At 36.4% G+C, this 17,602-nt stretch overlaps 1 protein-coding gene across 2 annotated transcripts in view; it reads left to right on the forward strand.

The window, feature by feature from the left end:
* The window catches only part of CTTNBP2 (cortactin binding protein 2), an 88,213-nt gene that overhangs the window by 18,727 nt on the left and 51,884 nt on the right, over positions 1–17,602 (forward strand). For both annotated transcript variants that reach the window (XM_064446794.1, XM_064446803.1), the window contains exon 3: positions 15,328–15,552. In XM_064446794.1, the coding sequence (XP_064302864.1) occupies positions 15,328–15,552 (225 nt within the window). The remainder of the gene's footprint in view (positions 1–15,327; positions 15,553–17,602) is intronic.

The raw sequence follows: 17,602 nt of genomic DNA on the forward strand, positions 1-17,602 counted from the left end.
AGAGCTGGGAGTGAATCATACTTTCCATATTACGTCCACATAGAAAATCCATACAAGATAATTTCTGACTTCCCCTAGCAAGGCATGTGATTTCTTGAAGAGCGGTGGTTGAATTTTGTAATGATGGTGTGGATATTAATGTAATGAAAGAGGTAGGCCAAAAGACAGAAATTAATGCATCGTGTAATAATGCCTTATAGCTACATTTAAGTTTAAGAACGTATTCTATTGGCTTTACCTTAAAAAGCTTCCAGTCTAAGACAGTTTTAAAATAAGGATAAACAGCTTTTAGGAAGTGTAGTGATTACTGTGTAGATTACACAATGTTTCTTTAAAATAGATAGCGCATAGTATGTTGAATGCCAGTTTTCAGGTTCCAACTCTCCTGCTAATCATTTTAGAACTACCAGGATATCAGTATTCAAGTCCATGAGAAATTCAATAGTTTAAAGCAAGTCATAAAAAAAAAAGACTTTCAGTATTTGTTAGGAGGATCTTTTGTTTTGAAACTATTTGATTGTTTCAGAAATTTCTTAAATAACTAGTTGCAATGAAAAGACACTCCATTTCCAAGGCTATAATGGTATAATCCAACATTACTTCAAAACTCTGCTCCATTTTCCCCAGAAGTGTATAATAATCAAATTGAATGTTGTTTTGCAAAGTGTTGCATTTTAGAACAACAACAACAAAATGTTTCTGTGTACTAACATTCTATTAGAAAATTCTGGTGATATGAGTAGCTTATAAGATGTTGGGGTTCATTATGATAAAGGCCATTGTTTACACATCTATGTAATATGTGTGTGTGAATGAACTACTTGAGCGAACCTACCTTAGCATTCAGACCAAGAGTGCACTTTTGAAAAACTCTCCCCTTGGTCCCCACGTAACTTTGCTTTGATTTTACACTCTCAGACTGTGTAAACTGAACTGAGAGCAGAGCTAGCCCTAAGTAACATCTCCTTCCAAATGCCAGGGCCACGGGCACATTCCCAGTACTGACTGTGTTGCTCTACAGACTTGTTCCCGTTGTGCAGCACTACCTGCTAATGTTGACATAGCCACTATATACCTATAAATGCCCTTTTCCAGGGTTGTTTCTGTAAATATAGTAGGAAATACGAGGTGATTTGGCCTACCTTTAAAAAAAAAATTACCTTTATAACCCTATGTTCACTTTCTAGAACCAGAAATTCCCCAATGCTTTCTACCATTATGATCATTCTTAGATTTAAGACAGACGGACCTTTCTTGTGAAATTGCCAGATGGGTCATTGTAAAATGCACTTCTGGAGTCCCTTTCTCCCCAAAGGGCAGAATGCATTTTCTGCTCAAGCTAGTTTGTTTTCAAGTCCTGAGCTGTGCATTGTGGAATGCTATTATTGGTAAACTTGTCTTTCAGTTTCGGCCGACAATGATTAAGCACTGAACAATACAGTTTTATTTTAATCTCATTGAAAACATGAAGTACTTTGATAACTGTATGTGTACATATGTCTGTACTGCTTCTGCAATTCTTTAAGTGTATGTGAAGATCAATCAATATTTAAAAAAAATCTGACTGTATCATAGTTTTCATGACAGTATACTACATAATAACGTTAGGTTTTTGGTGGGTAACAGAGAATGATACTGGAATAACTATGCAGAATGCAAAGCCTTTCATGCATTTTCAGTAATCATTTAGCTGTTCCTTGAAAAAAATTTCAGGTATATATTAAGTAAAATATTTGGCTAGAGAGCTGTAGATACTCGCAAGGTTTCCTTGCCTAATTTGACCTTCCCAGTGAGTTCTGTCTAGCAAAAGAAGTTTCCTTCACTTGGCCAAGGCAGACTTTTGACTACTGCAGGTTGAGATTTTAGTTAAAAAATTTTGATTTATCAGTTAAGAGTTTTCATGTCCTTTTTAAGTTATTTACTGTCTTCTGCATCTTGTGATGAGGCAATACTTGGTTTTATGTGTATTCTGTAAGTTACATGTTAAAATAGAATTGTTGCCAACACCATAATTGTCAGTTGTGTATGGATAAAGTTTTTATCCTGAATTATTGCACAAAATCAACAAGAATTGTGCTATAAGACTTAGTACTTCTAGAACAGACTTCGGGGTTAGAGGGGAAGAAACCTGGGAGCTATCGGGAAAAGGGAAGGGATCCATGTAGGTAGGATAATTACATGTATGTTAAGCGTAATCTGTCAAAGGAAGCTACACCACCTATAAATTATGAAGACCCTTACCTGCAGTAATTGTGAGTTGTAGTGAATTTAAAAAGCAAATCTGAACATTTCCTATATGTATGAATACCATGGCACTCTTGTACCGAAGAATGGAGCTAAGAGCATGCAGAAGGCGGCTTCAGAGGTTTCTGGCAGCCAGTAAGACAGCCTGTTTTGTAGCAGGTGTCTTTGAAAAATGGTGATTATGTAGAAGGAGGAGCAGAAGATGTTAAACTGTATGTAACAGAAGGTTATTGTTGTAGACAATATGATGGCAGTTGTTGGCCTTGGTGGCAGAAGTGAACCATGAAATAGAAGGCAGAAAATGCCTTGTTTGCAGCATTGGCATTTTTGCAGGTTGCAATTTCTTTGCACAAACTTATTTTTTACTGAATTTTTGGAAGGTAATGATCTGCAATTTGTGTCCTTGCTCATCTGATCACTGCTTTTTATTTGTTTACTTCAAGTATGATTGGATACGCATTTTCTCTGCTCTTAAATATAGCTTATCTTTATCTGTCCAATGATTCTGGTTATGACTAAAGCTTTTACTTTCTTAATATTAGTTTATTGTAATTTTCTCGACATGGCTGTCAAAAAGTATTATTTCACTATTGCAAGCTATTTAAAATTGATTGCAAGGAAACTATGAAATATGAATAAACCTCAGACAGTTTAGTAGATTAAATGATTTTTCAGTGCTTAGTTTGCAATGATTTTTTTTTGTCGTTTATTTAAAGTTTTAAAAGTAATGTAGCATGCTAATTGAAAAAGCATTGTTAGACACAGCCTTAAAGAATGTCCAAATTTAGATTTTTCTTTTCTTCCATGTCAATCATGTTTTATGTATTGTAATTTTTTTTAGCTTATATTAAGTCAGCTAAATTTATTTTTATAAAATTACTTGACATGTTTTGGTACACTGCTTTATTGCCGAACAATTCAAGAAACTAACACTATTCCAGTAAATATCTGTATGGACCTCAACTTTTGGGAATTGCATGACTGGTTACAATGTAAGAAAATAGCTTTTGTTGCATGACAGCAAAACCCAACACTGTATTGTGAAATTAAAGGACAGTCTTATACCTTCTCCTTGATACTGCCAGATTCCATGTTGTAATAATTTGGAAATACTGTTAGTAGTATTGGTGGGTTGGCTTTATATGTAGTATCTTATTTAAAAGGTCATTTGAGATGCCTGTGAAAGCATTTACTTTTCTTATATTTAGTGGGTTTTTTTGTAGTAGTAGTTCTATAAGTGTGGATAACTAACAATAAATACTTTTCTTTGCATGATGAAAGGTATCAAGTGAACTGTATTTGGATTTTCCTTCAAGTAACACCTTTATTTCTTGCACTTTGTTATGAACAGAACCAAGTCTCACCTTTTCCAATACATGTTGGGGATGTAGCAGCAGCAGTCTGTGGATGGATGAACTTTGTTCATCTGTGGGATCCTGGTAGTTTGACACACTTAAAGGCCTCTTCTAGAAGCTACTGACAAAATAAGTTTTCAGTAGCATTACATCACTTCTTGTGGTAGTTGTTTCCTATTTGCCAAACGGAGATACTAGGCACTGAGCAAAGCAAAACTTTTGGTAAACCATATTAAGAGTCCTGTATATGTGTGGTTTTACTAAGCTTAAGCTTCACTGCTCGGGAAAATACCCTTCTTCCAGGTTCTTCTAAAATGGGAGACTACAAGTATGAAACTATGAGACTAGTTTTCTAATACGAAAACTCTATGTCCTTGCATTGTAAGCATCCTTTTCACTCTGTCCTTCGCAGCAGTGACCATTAAACTGATAACAGTATCTTTTTGTTTTTCACATAAGATCTGAACATCTGTATTGTTGCGAAGCATGTGACTGCTAATTTAGCTCAAAGTATTCTGGTGGTTTCTTATTTGGAAAATTGCTTTGCCTTTCCCCCTTGACTCCTTCTACCCTTGTTTGATCTTTCTGCATAATCCAACATAAACTAGTGAGTAGAGATACACTAATTGTAAAAATAATAATAAAAAATTCCAACATCATGTTGATGTAACTGTTTCTTGGTTTCTGCGATCTTTATGAGTAATACAGCTGTGACTTCATTGTTAGAGTGCCTTACTTCAAATGTTTTATCTGTTTGCCATTGTTACTCACATTGCTGACAATGAGAAATGTAACTGGGTAATCCTATCTGTATTATTTTAACTAAAATTTTCCATTTTTAGTTAAGGGAACGTATACAAGGTATTTCCTCTGTGCCAATAAATGGTACAGTTAATTTTGCTGATGGTAACACTAAAGTACAACTGATAGCAACGCTTCTTTCTTTGTTTGTGTATCTCTTCAAGTTACCGTTGCTGAAGAAAAAATATGTAAGGTTTGTTCTTGGTTTTTTCCAAATAAATTATGATAATAATTTATAAAAAAAAATTCTGAATAAGAGATTTGATTGGGGTCCTTTCAAATCCAACATTGTGAAAATACTCACATAGCAGCAATTACTTTTGTTATGCTTGGGTGCATGTCTTCCCATCCTTTTCTCCCTCCCACTCTGTTTTGATGCTGTTCTGACTGGCAGATAGGTCTTTCCACCTGCAGCTCTTCCAGAGGGAGGCATCTGTCTTAGCAGCTCTCGCAGTGTACTAAAAATACTTAGCCGTAGGCCTTTTATAAAAGCCAACATTCCATTTGTACAAATAAATGGAAAATTTGAGAAAATAGAGCAACAATGATTATAGTGAGTTCTCTCTGAAATAGCAGAGTAAAATTTTAACTAGCTATTGTGGAAATATAAGCTGTTATATGACAATTTTTAAATTGGTAACTTTTAAGTAATGGTATCAGTAGAGAGAGTTCTATCTGGAAAATTGCTTTAAAGTTTTAATAAAGAGCATAAAATCCAGAATACACAATGTGGATGATTATTCTGTTTATTTAAAATGTTCCATTCTAGAAATCAAATTTATTTAGTTAAATCTATTAATTCATTCAGCTTCTTCATTAGGGGTAGTAGCGAGAATAAAATTCTTCTTGGAGGTAATATGTAATACTCTCACAATTTACTGTTCATTGAATACTGTAAATCATTTGAAAACATTGAATTCTCTTACTATACCTCAAATAAATCTGTATTGTTAATAGACTATTTCAGCTGGAAGGGACCTATAACAATCATCTAGTCCAACTGCCTGAACAATTTGTGGCTGACAAATTAAAAGCATGTTATTAAGGGCATTGTCCAAATGCCTCTTAAACACTGCCAGGCTTGGGGCATCGACCACCTCTCTGGGAACCTGTTCCAGTGTTTGACCACCCTCTTGGTAAAGAAATGCTTCCTAATGTCCGTCTAAACCTCCCCTGGGGCAGCTTTGAACCATTCCCATGTGTCCTATCACTGGATCCCAGAGATAAGAGGTCAGCACCTCTTTCTCCACCTCCCCTCCTCAGGAAGCTGTAGAGAGCAATGACGGTGCCCCTCAGCCTCCTTTTCTCCAAACTAGACAAGCCCAGAGTCCTCAGCCGCTCCTCACAGGATGTGCCTTCCAGCCCTTTCACCAGCTTTGTTGCCCTTCCGTGGATGCATTCAAAGACCTTCTCACCCTTCTCTAAATTGCGGGGCCCAGAACTGCACACAGTACTCCAGGTGAGGCCACACCAGTGCTGAATACAGCGGGATAATCGTGGCTTTTGACCAGCTGGTTATGCTGCTGTTTGCCCTCTTGGCTGCCAGGGCACACCGCTGACTCACACTGAGCCTGTTGTTGACCGGCACCCCCAGATGCCTTTCTGCAGGGCCACTCTCTAGCCGCTCTTCTCCCAGTTTATCCTTGTGCCTGGCATTACTCCATCCTAGGTGCAGAATCTGGCATTTGGACTTGTTAAATTTCATCCCATTAATCATTGCCCAATGCTCCAATCTATCTAGACCCCTCTGCAAGGCCTCTTGTCCCTCAAGAGAGTGAAGAGTACCTCCCAGTTTGGCATTTGCATTTGGCAGATGCAAACTTGCTCGTGGCATATTCAACTCCTGCATCCAGATCGTTGATGAATACACTGAACAGAACTGGCTCTAGAATTGAACCCTAAGGAGCAACCACTGGTGACCGACCACCAGCCAGATGTAGCCCCATTCACTACAACCCTTTGAGCTGTGCCCTTCAGCCAGTTCCTCGCCCAGCACGCCGTGAACCTGCTCATCCCACAGTTGGACAACTTGTCCAGAAGGGTGCTGTGAGGGACAGTATCAAAAGCCTTACTAAAATCCAGAAAAATGACATCCACCATCTTCCCTTCATCCAGGAGGAGGGTGACCTTATCATAGAGGGATATTCAATGAGTTGAACAGGCCTTTTTTTTTGTGAACCCATGTTGACTGGGCCTGATGATTGTGTTATAGACTCATAATCTGCATACCTTTTCATTAAAGTTATTAAAGTTTGGTAATCATGTAATTGCCATGCAATAATATGAGATGGTAATTTAACTGACAATTTGATAACTTAAAAATATGAAAATCTAAATGCTGTAAATGAAAAAGAAATGCAGATTGATTTAATTGAAGCTTTTCTGTTATGCCTTTGGTAGTTTTTGTCTCCTACTGACCTGAAGAAACTTTTAAACTGCTAAGCATAGAGGTTAACATGGTCTTTTTGGTTGGAGGTAAAGTCAGATTTCATTTAGTACTTCAGAAGAATGGCTGACAGATTTCCATGCAAAGAATCCTGAACTGATTTGCATGAATTTGAACTATAAATTTGAACATGTGAAAAAGTCTAGGTGACAAATGGTTATTTAAAGTAATCAGAAAGCTCAAGTCTCTTCTATTCATTGAGCCTCATTATCAGTATGAATATCTGTATTATTTTCAGAAATAAATGTCTGGGTGGTTAGATAATCAAAGCATTGAACTGTGATACTTCCCTACGAAATATTGGCCTATAATTTTTGAATGTTTAAGCATCAGACAACAAAGCTGCCATAAAATAGGTCTAATGTCATCTTTATATAGAACATCTGGATGGCTCAATTAAAAACACATGTTGTGTCAGGACTTGAGCTTTCTCTTTCCTCATTTAGAAACTTGGTGCAAGGCCTGAGTTTCACCTTTTACATCTATAAGAAGTGAGTAATATTTTGTATTGAATGTATTGTTTTTTCTTCTTGGTACTGATCTGTTAGTAACTGATCTGAGCTTTGTAAAGTGGCCTTTTCATTTTTAAATCTGCAACCTCAAGATAGTGGATTTTCATTACCCGAAGGCAGAAAATTAGTAATGAAGAATTGGAAGCATATGTCTGTGTCACGTCCCAACCCGAGAGGAGGAGGGAAAACGACCAAGGTTCTAATGATCCCCTCGGAGTAAATTAAAGTGGAATGACGACACCAAGCAGTCAATTAAACATTTTATTTCAATGCAGAAGTAAACTTGAAAACATGAAAAGCATTAATGGTGGGAGTTCTTATTAAGAACTTTTGTAAAAGAAGAAGAGGAGGAACAGAAAGGGCGGGGGGGGGGGGGGCAGGGAAGAGAGGGGGAAGATAGGGAGACATCCCCACCCTTGGATCCAGTGCTGATGATGACAGATGCGACGATCCTCTGATGGTGGGCGCGCACCAGTCTCTTTGTTGTAGTATCTTTTATAGTCTAAGCCCCACCTTCAGTTATGCCTCCTGTGAGCTTATATGGTTCTTGTTCCAGAAGTTTCGCGATCTTTTGCGCAGGCGCCACTGTGATGGGTGGTCACGAGGGGTCTTTCAGGCAGCCATAAGCCCCTTCCTCACATAAACTTTGTATGACCTCAGCAAGTTGCTATGTGAGGCCCAGCAGAACCTGGGACTGCGCATCGTCCAACATGCCCCCCATGCCCTGTGTCCATCAATTTCCCCGCCTGCAGTTAGCTACATCCCACTTTACAAAAATGTCTGAGACATTAACTCTTTCATTCCCTTACAAGTCTGTCTGTCCTGTCTGTACCTCTTTCTTTCATGGAGGTTTTTTGCCAGCTAATGGGGGAGAAAGGGAAGTAGGATGTGCTACCTACCAATATTGGGGTAAACTGCTGCTATTGGGTGATATTCCCTTTTTTATGGAGTCAGACCCCTAAGGAAATTCAGGCTTGATCGTTACCTTAGCAGTATAATTCTTCCTCAGCTCTTCTGTTGTAAGTCAGGATTGCTTAAGTGTTAGTTAAATGTTTGTCCTCCTATACACAGAGGGATTCGAATTAATTGTTAAGCATGTTGTACTTTTGTTACATCTGCTTTTTAGTGCAGAGAATAGGAAGTTGTGCTGCTTTTTGCAGACCACTTTAATGTTTGGATACTTGGCATGAAATAGAGAAAACCGGGTTTGCTGTTGTTTTCATCAACTGCTAGGCAAGAACTGACCTTTTATGCCTTATAATGATGGTCTTGTATATCTTCTGAAATGGAGGTTACTGTGGATAGCCTTGTAAAACAACATACAGTCTTATATTCAGAGCTGTCTTTTTACTTGCAAAAATGCTTTTTAAAAGCTTGGGTTTAAAGCTATGTGATTCTGAGAGAAAGGGACACTTTGCAAATTACAAATTTTTTGAAAAGTTCTATTGGTTCTATTGGTTGTTGTGAATGAGAGAATGATGCAACTTTTTGTTGTTACTCTTATTTTAATGGTTCATGCTTGGCATAACTTTTCTAGAAAAACTGATTATATCTCCACTTTCATGCAGCCTACTTCACTGTAACAAGTTTCCTTGATGTATTTGCATGGCTTATGACTGTTATGAGACACTTCTCCAAGATAGTTCTGAATGCTTTTTATGAGTGTGTGTGCCTTACATAAAAAAATTACTAAATGGGTATGTTTTCTTTTCTTTATTAGTACCTCTACCAAAATACTTGAATTCTTTCATGATCCCGATCAGTTATCTGTAAAGAGCATTTTTTTTTAATAGTGTGAAACAATTATATATGTCTGTCAGAGCATAGTCAACCTGTATGTTGTTTTTGTTTAACTTGCTGGTTGCATCCTCCTATTTCTCAATTTTTTCTACTGTTTTCACTCTTTTTGAACTGGCAGCCTGTTTTGATCATCTACCTTCTTCAGAGAATTTCCATTTTTTTCATCCTTAAAGAGTATACACAGGTTTTTGTCTTATGATACTTGACACTTAACATGGAAACAGACAGTTTGAATATATTGGTCAAATATTTTTCGTATAACATTAAGCCCATTAAAATCTAACTCACTTGTAGACTTTGCATAGCTGTGCACTGCCATAGTGCTGAAGAATTTAGACTGTAGTTAAGAATGTAAGGAGAAATTGAGCATCATGTGTTCATTGACAGAAATCATGCTGCAGGATACCATTTCTTCAGCAGGCATTGTGTTAATATTTCCATTTTTAGTTTGTTCTGTAAAACTTTACATGAAAGTAACATCTGATATGATACTTTGAAAACATTCATTTACACCTGCATTAAAAAAAAAAGCCCACAAAACCTGTATTGTAACAAAATCGCTAGTGTTCTTTAAAGAGTCATTCTTAATTAATCAGAGTAAGACATCATATCCCCACCCCAGTATTTTGCACGCATCTCTGAAAGTACTGCTTTTATTGAGGATATACTCATTGATAATTCTCTTGTGCTTAAATGAAAAGCTCCAGCAAATAATTTCAAGGCACTGTGTAATGCCACTGAATAAGATTTATAAATATGTTCTCTTTCAGTCACCTTCCTCTTTTAAAAAATCTATTACCCTTTCAATTTTATTTAGAATGAAGGGCTCACCCTTGTCTTTAACATAACACATAAAATAAGCTTTTACTGCCTCCTCTTCTGTGCTGGTTAGTTTTAGTAAACTTTTTACCACTCCCTAATGCATATGTCAAGAGAAAATATTAATATGAACCTATCAACATCTGTTGAACCAATTTTAGTATATGTGGAAAAGGAAATTAATCAGAGGAACAAACGCTCTTGAAAGGAAGGAAATTTTGTTTAAGGGTTCTGGGGCAGCCTTAATTCAGTTCCATTGTTCCACAGCAGTGTAGGACATACAGTCCTATTTTTGATGTTTATCATCAGTCGCTGCATGGAAGACTTGGACTTGCTGAACTCTTAACTTGGCAGGTAAATGAAGAGGAAACTCTGAGATACATTGAGGGAAAAACGGAGTATTAAAAATGCTTAAAAATACTGTTGCTTGTATATTCTGTTACTGATAATGTAAGCTGATTATGAAAACTCATTTCAGCAAATGTGTGCAACTAATATCAATGTAGGCTATTACCAAAAGAAAACTATCAATATAACCTATGTTATGTGATCAATTTTTCATTATTGGGCTTATTTCTTGCTTATATATTAAATGGTCATATTTGTTTTTCCTTGCTTTTTTTATGCTTTTTCCCTTAAGTGTAGAATAAGATGGATATTATTTGAAGATGTTCCTACCCCCTTACAATCTTCTTTCAATAACGGGGGGGGGGGGGGGGGGCGGGAACCCTAATTAAATTTCATAATTCTGTTTGGTCACTGAAAAAGCATTTTTTAAAAAATTTATTTCTGAAGTGGAACATAAGAAACGAGTGACTGCAGGCCAGTTCTTATACTGGATTTGCAGCTGTTCCCACAGCCCATCATCCAGCTACCTCCACTCATTTTGTTCCTCTCACTGCACAGCCCCCTGCCAGTCTTCATCTGCCAGTAGATAAATGGGGTCAGTGACTGCAAAGGGTCAGCTTGAGAGATGGAGGTATCCAGGAGGGAGCTGGCAGAGAGGTGCATAGAGGTGGCTTGAGTAGTGTGAAAAAAGTTGGTATAGGGGTGAACGAGGTGTCCTTGCAGCGTGTGGTAGGAGACAGAATCCCTGGGAGTGTAATAAAAGAAGCAGTTTATCTTACAGCCTGATACTCCAGGTTTTTGTTGGCTGGAGACCTAGGAGAGAGAACTTGAGAGTAAACCTTCCCCTTGTGTTGCACAGTTGTGTAATCCTTAGGATTGTTCAGTACTGGCTTTTTATTTTTGCAGATATCACAGAATAAACGTTCTGTTTTCTGAGTCAGAAAAAGTATTTTCATCATCTGAAGCAAGATATAAGACTTATTCTACCAATAAGTACTTGGTTGTTTTTCCTTCCTTTGGGAGCTCATTTCTGTCATTTGTTACTTGAGAAGATCACTAGCATCTACAAGATAAAAAATAACAGTCCTAGAAGAAATCTTTAATCATAGAGTAATTTAGGTGGGAAGGCACTTTGAGAGATCGTTCAGTCCAGTCTTCTGCTTAAAGCAGGGCTAACGTCAAATGTGGATTGGGTTGCTGATGGCCTTATCCAATCTAGTTTTGGAAATCTAGTGACAGAGGTTATATGTTTTCCCTGGGCAACACATTCCAGTGCTTATCTGCTCTCAGTGAGAAGAATTTGTGTCCAACTCAAATTTCCATCATTAGATCATGGGACGATTGATACTTGTCCTGTCAATGTGCAGACCTCTAGCATATTTCGCCCTAGTTGTCTGTTTCACACTGAAGTCCTATTTCTACTTAAGCTCTGCCTTGAAGAGAAGCTGTGTTGTACCTTTTGATCATCTTTCACTCCTCTCTGAAGATGTTTTTCAATTCAACTGTATTTTTTTTAATATAAACTTGTAGTCCATCCTTGATCTAACGTAATGCTATAGTCCCTAAAGAAACTATGTGCAGGAAAATAAAGTTGACGGTTTATAAATTCATATAGCACCTTTCACAATGCAGCAGTCTTGGTTACCTCCTACAATGGGTGCATATTTTGTCTGGTTTTGAAAATTTTCTGTTTGAAAATGCATTCAGTTATTCACAAATCAACATTTTAAATGTTATTTTCTCTATATATTGCTGTGCAATTGAAGTTAAATTATGAGACACTGCTAATGCTGCTTTAGCACAGCCACCAAATTATGCACTGACTGTTTTAAAGGATTAATTACCCATATGACATAAGACACTACATTCCCCAGCTAATGAGTCCCATAAAAAACAGTGATATTGCTACTGGTTCTTATGACCTGAAATTCAGCACTGAAAGATTATGTAAGAGAGAAAATTATCTGATTCTAGTATTTCTACTCTCTCCTCTGATGTACTTTACTGAAGTGCAAAGGGACAGAAGTACTATTTAGGGGCTGGAGGAATGATGTAAAAAAACCCAAGCCTAACTTGTCGTTCTGCCACTTTGTGCCTAAGTTTTAGGGAACTACTCATTGTTTCCCTTCTACCAAGCTTCTGCTTTATCTTTTATTCTGGTATCTTCATTTGAAATCATGCATCCTTATCCCATCATTTTATTTTATATTTTCAGTCCTTGTATAGAAACATGGAAACATTTCTTTTAATATTTTGCATTTAGCTCCCGTTTGAGTTGGAAGGACTTTGCTGTTTATGGTTTGAGAGTCACCAGTCTGTTCTACCCTGTGCTCGAGGATATACAGTTATGGCTTCAGCCCTACAGGGTCTGTCATCCCAAACCATGTGCTGTTCGAGACCTATTGTTTTTTCCACAGTCTTTAGCTTTCAGATTTTCCTGTTGCCACTTTAATTCTTAATGCCAGCAGATTGTTTTGATTTTCATTCAGATGGAGGTCATGCCTTCTATATAGTTGCATCTTTTCTTTGGTTAATGAGTCCGAACACCTGGTCCCATTACTATTTTGGCAGGTGCACACTGAGCCATTGCCTTGCTTGCTCTGTTCATTGCTATGCATGTTAGATAACATTTCAAAGAATACATTCATATTGCATACATACAGTATGTGCTGACAGGTCATCTAGTCATGGGTCATAGAAAAAGCTAGAAAATACACATTATTTCACTGGTTGTCTACCTGTGTTTTCTTAAAGGCGTAAGTGGTTCCCTTTGTCTCTGAGATCAGTTAATCTATTTGGCTTCTCTTTTTGCTGTTGGTCCCTGGATTTAAGGATTTAAGGATGTAGGCTCTGGTGGTCTTTTTTTATTATTTATTTACAGCTGAGCTGCTACATCAGTGGTTTTTCCTTTACTTTGATGGCTCATTTTCTTTATACAAACTAAGTGGTTTTACACTGCTGATAATTTATATATGGATTGTTCCTCCATCTCCATTTAAATTCTTAACCTCCTTGGGTTTGTCATATTGTTTGGCTGCTTAGCACTTTAATCCATTTAGGGTCAGGATTTGATTTTGAATTTTTCCTTTACATGAAAGTTGAATTTTTAAGCTGCATACTGTCCTGTAACTTCAGTATATAGAACCAGGAGCTACAAATATAGCCCCTCCTGTACTGTAATATTACCTTTGGAACTAGCTTTTTTTTTGCTAATTAACCTAAGGTAAAAATTAAGGTATTAAAATAATAGACTAATTAGGTGTTATCTGCAAGGCAATTTATAAAAAATAACTGGATTCTATCAGTTTATTTTTGCCTCTTCAGTCAATCACTACCCGACCCCATAAGCTTAGTTAGACTTTAGGTCTGAACGAGCTTTTTCTGAAGTTATGCCCTAAAAACCTGGTTTTTTAATAAATATTTTCAAGTTCTATTTATACTATCAAATTGCAAAACAGACTAAAAGTATTTCAAGCATCACAATATGTAGGCACATTTATTTCTGTTGAAGTCAAATTCTCTTTTAATTTCCCAAAACATTTTGATTTTGTAGACAATATATAGGAAAAAGTTGGGCATTCACTAAGGTATGTTATTTGTATTTAATCTCTAGAGAGTTTTTCTAAAATAGGTGTTATGTTTTTCTTTGGTTTCTCATGCCCTGAAATGAGTGCTACCTTTTATGACCTTTTCATATGTTACAATTTTAACTTCAAGCATTCCAAATGATCTGCTAACCAATTTGGTTACCATTAGGGCCTGTTCCTCCTCTTTTGTATGCCAGAATTGGCTTATTCTTCAAAACTGAATTTGAACCAAATCACAGATAAATGTTTTATCCATTTGTGGAGGAATTCCTCTTTCCAATGGTGTTTCTCTGCACTGTGTTGTTTTTTTCTTTTTCTGATTTTTTGAGACATAAAGAGCTGCTTTGGTGACTGTTTTATTTTTTAAGGCAACAAGCCTTCATTTTCTTCCAAAATTTGTGCTATAATGGTTTGGTTTCTCCCTTCTGCTTTCTGTTATATATGCAAGCACAAAAACACCACAAAAAAATTTAGAAAACATTGGATCTTTCTGGTGGGTTTTTTGGGGAGTTTTTTGGTTGGGTTGGTTTAGTTTGGTTTGGTTTGGTTTTCTTTCGCCCCACATATTAGATAGGTCTTAAGCCTGAGATTTTGGAACAATATTTTCAATGAAGATGGTTAGAAGTCAGTACTTTTCTGTGGCCTTCCTGTGTACTGTGTATTAAATGTATAAAAATACCTCTCTGAAACTGATCTTGTTTTCATTTGGGCTAAAGAACCAAAAATTTCTCAAGCAAAACTACCTCTGATCTTTACTGTGTAATATTTTTTGTTATGACTATAAAGTCTTCTACTGTAGTTTGGAAATATAAGTATGTTTTAAAATAATGGTTTGGAGAAACGTGATGGTTAAGTTCTTCCTGAACAGAGATATGAGAAGTGTCAATTTCAGAAAGGTCTTGGTAGTACTTTTGCTGTCTTCCTGGCTGCTATTACTTATGAAAATCTCTGCGTGTGTAAACATACCATCAATTTTTTAATTTGAAAAATACTTATTTTGGTACTGCAGTAAACACACAGAGCATGTTTTCATATCTTTTACTAGCATCATTTTAACACACAGAAATAGAAGAATTTATTTTAGAATGTTTTTCTTCCCTTTCCTCTCTGTGTATCAGCCAATTTACAAGATGTTATTTTAGTGATACTTCTGAAACTGCTCCAGACTGATATTTCTGTATGGAATTGAGAAGGGGAAGGGGGTTTTTTATGTAGTGAATTGTACTGACTGTAGTGAAATCTGTGTGCAACATATCTGACTATTTCTTTTAGAGATTGTAAATGAATACTTAAAGAAAATATTTATAAATCATAAATAAGTAACACAACATTCCCTGTGGCCTAGGTCTCTTCTGTGTGTGGATGTATCCCAAAGAATGCATTTAGTTTTATTTCTTTGTCTGTTTTTTCGTTAGGCCCGGCGCAAAGAGGTTTTTATCCAGGAACGATATGGAAGATTTAATCTGAGTGACCCATTTCTGGCTCTTCAGAGAGACTTTGAGGCAGGTGCTGGTGATAAAGAAAAGAAGCCAATATGCATGAACCCTCTGTCCATTTTAGAAGCTGTAATGGCTCACTGCAGGAAAATGCAAGAAAGAATGTCAGCTCAGTTGGCTGCTGCTGAAAACAGACAAAAGAAGGTATCCTGCTACCAACTTTTTTTCCTTTTCCACCTTCTGATTTTTTCTTTCATGCCACTTTTTAGATTTGCATCGTTGTCTAACTTGGTTATTTTTACGAGTATTAAAATGTTATCGCTTAATTGTTATATATGCTGATATGTTATATAGGTGCTGATTTTCTGGTGATTGTGTGCACACCTTATTTGTTCCAAGAATTTAGCTCTACTTATGGAATAAATGAAATATAACTGGTACAAGTCAATAAGTGTATAAGTGGATAGCTCAGCGTGAGCTGAGAAAGCATCATCACAGTATAATTTTAAACCAACACCATTGAAGCCTAGAGAAGCTACTGTTATTTTTGTTCTAACTTAAATAGCATAAAATAAATAATTTATTTGCATTTTATATTGGGTGACTCTGTTTCATAAAGCAGTAAAAATGAATTATAACTCTAAAAAATTCATTTTTGCATATTTAGAACATTTGCTGTAAAGGAAAGTTATTTTGGAACAAGTGTGTTGCAAAAAAAAGTCTCATACTGAAGATAAAAAATGTCATTTTGAAAGAGAATGTTTGGTTGGTTTGCACATATTTCATTAGTATGTAAGCCATACATTCCTAAAGCATAGCTAAATACAAATATGTTGGGGAGGGGGTTATTTTTGAATAATTAGAAAAGGAATGATTGCTATGTGTTGAATTATCCTCACTGGGTATAAGATGGATAGAACGTCTTCAGCAGCTGTGAAATAGCTTTTTGGTGACAGTTTTATATTGATGTTTTAAAAAAACCAGATAATGCTAAGACAATTGACATAAAATTGATTTTGGTAGTAATTGCTCTTTGGGAAATAATATGCACACAAAAGTACTGGAAGTGTGCTGGAAATACATGCTTAAATTAGCAAACCTTGTGATCTTAGCTCTGTGGTTTGGTTTAGTTTAGTTTAAGCTCTGTTAAGACTTCAGAAAAACAGATACAGCATTCAAAAAAATTAATAGTTCTAGACTGAGTGTATGATATGTAAGTCTTAAAGCAGTGCAATGGCCTATGTAGTGAACTGTTACTTGTACTTACTAAGCACTTCTTTTTGAGGACTCTTAGATGTTAATTTTCTTTTTTGTATGCTTTGTAAGTAAGGTTTGTATGCTTTGTAAGTTTTGGAGAAGGCATTGTCTCAGCACAGAAAAGAGCGAGTAAGCGTGCTTATTCTGCCTGAAAAATTATATTGGGAGAGACCCTGACACATCTGCCTGGACAATTGGATTAGTTTCGTGTTCCAGTGCATGGCCACAAGCCTGTTCTTGTACCTAAATTCTTCATCTATCTCTTGCTTTTAGTATATGGACAGATACATGCATGTAAGATGGGCTTATACATTGAAAATATGTCTCAAAGTCAGGGTATTGATATGTAAATTCATTTCCATCCTTTTTTTGGCCCAGGTTTATTACCAAAGTCTATATCTGTAAAGCTGCATGTACAGGAAAGAGTGTTCTTGTCTTTTACTTCCTAGAAGAATACATGAGGTTTTTTCTTTAAATCTTAATTTTAAGTAGTTTGATCTGAATTTATTTTGCAGTTTGATTCTTACCTTGAGAAGTATCTAAACCTCTAGTACACTCAATTCTGAAGTCTGTAACTTTCAAGCTAAGCCTTAAATTACTACACTTGAAAGAAGGTGTGTTGCTTTGAAAGTGTGTCATTATGCTTCTACTGTTTTTAGTCCTTGTAACAACTAGGAAATTTAAATAACACAGGATTTGAAAACAAACTGCGTGGTGTTGAGCAGCTGTGTGCATGACTTTACAGGACTTACATCTTCCTCTTTCAAAGCCAATTAGAAATGCTATTTGAACAGGACACCCTCTCCAGCTTCTTAGGTTTGTGGCAATAGGTGACCTGTCTCTCAACCACCTGCATTCACTCACAAACCACTCATTCAGTGTTTTACCTTCCCTTAGTTCCGCATTTTTCTGTCTGTTCTCCACTTCTCAAATCCCTCTGTGGAAGAGGGTAATGAAGGTATTTTGAGGGATTTCTAGAAATGTTCAACAAAGGAGG

The sequence above is a fragment of the Phalacrocorax carbo genome, chromosome 1, assembly GCF_963921805.1.
Source record: "Phalacrocorax carbo chromosome 1, bPhaCar2.1, whole genome shotgun sequence".
NCBI classification, from domain to species: domain Eukaryota; kingdom Metazoa; phylum Chordata; class Aves; order Suliformes; family Phalacrocoracidae; genus Phalacrocorax; species Phalacrocorax carbo.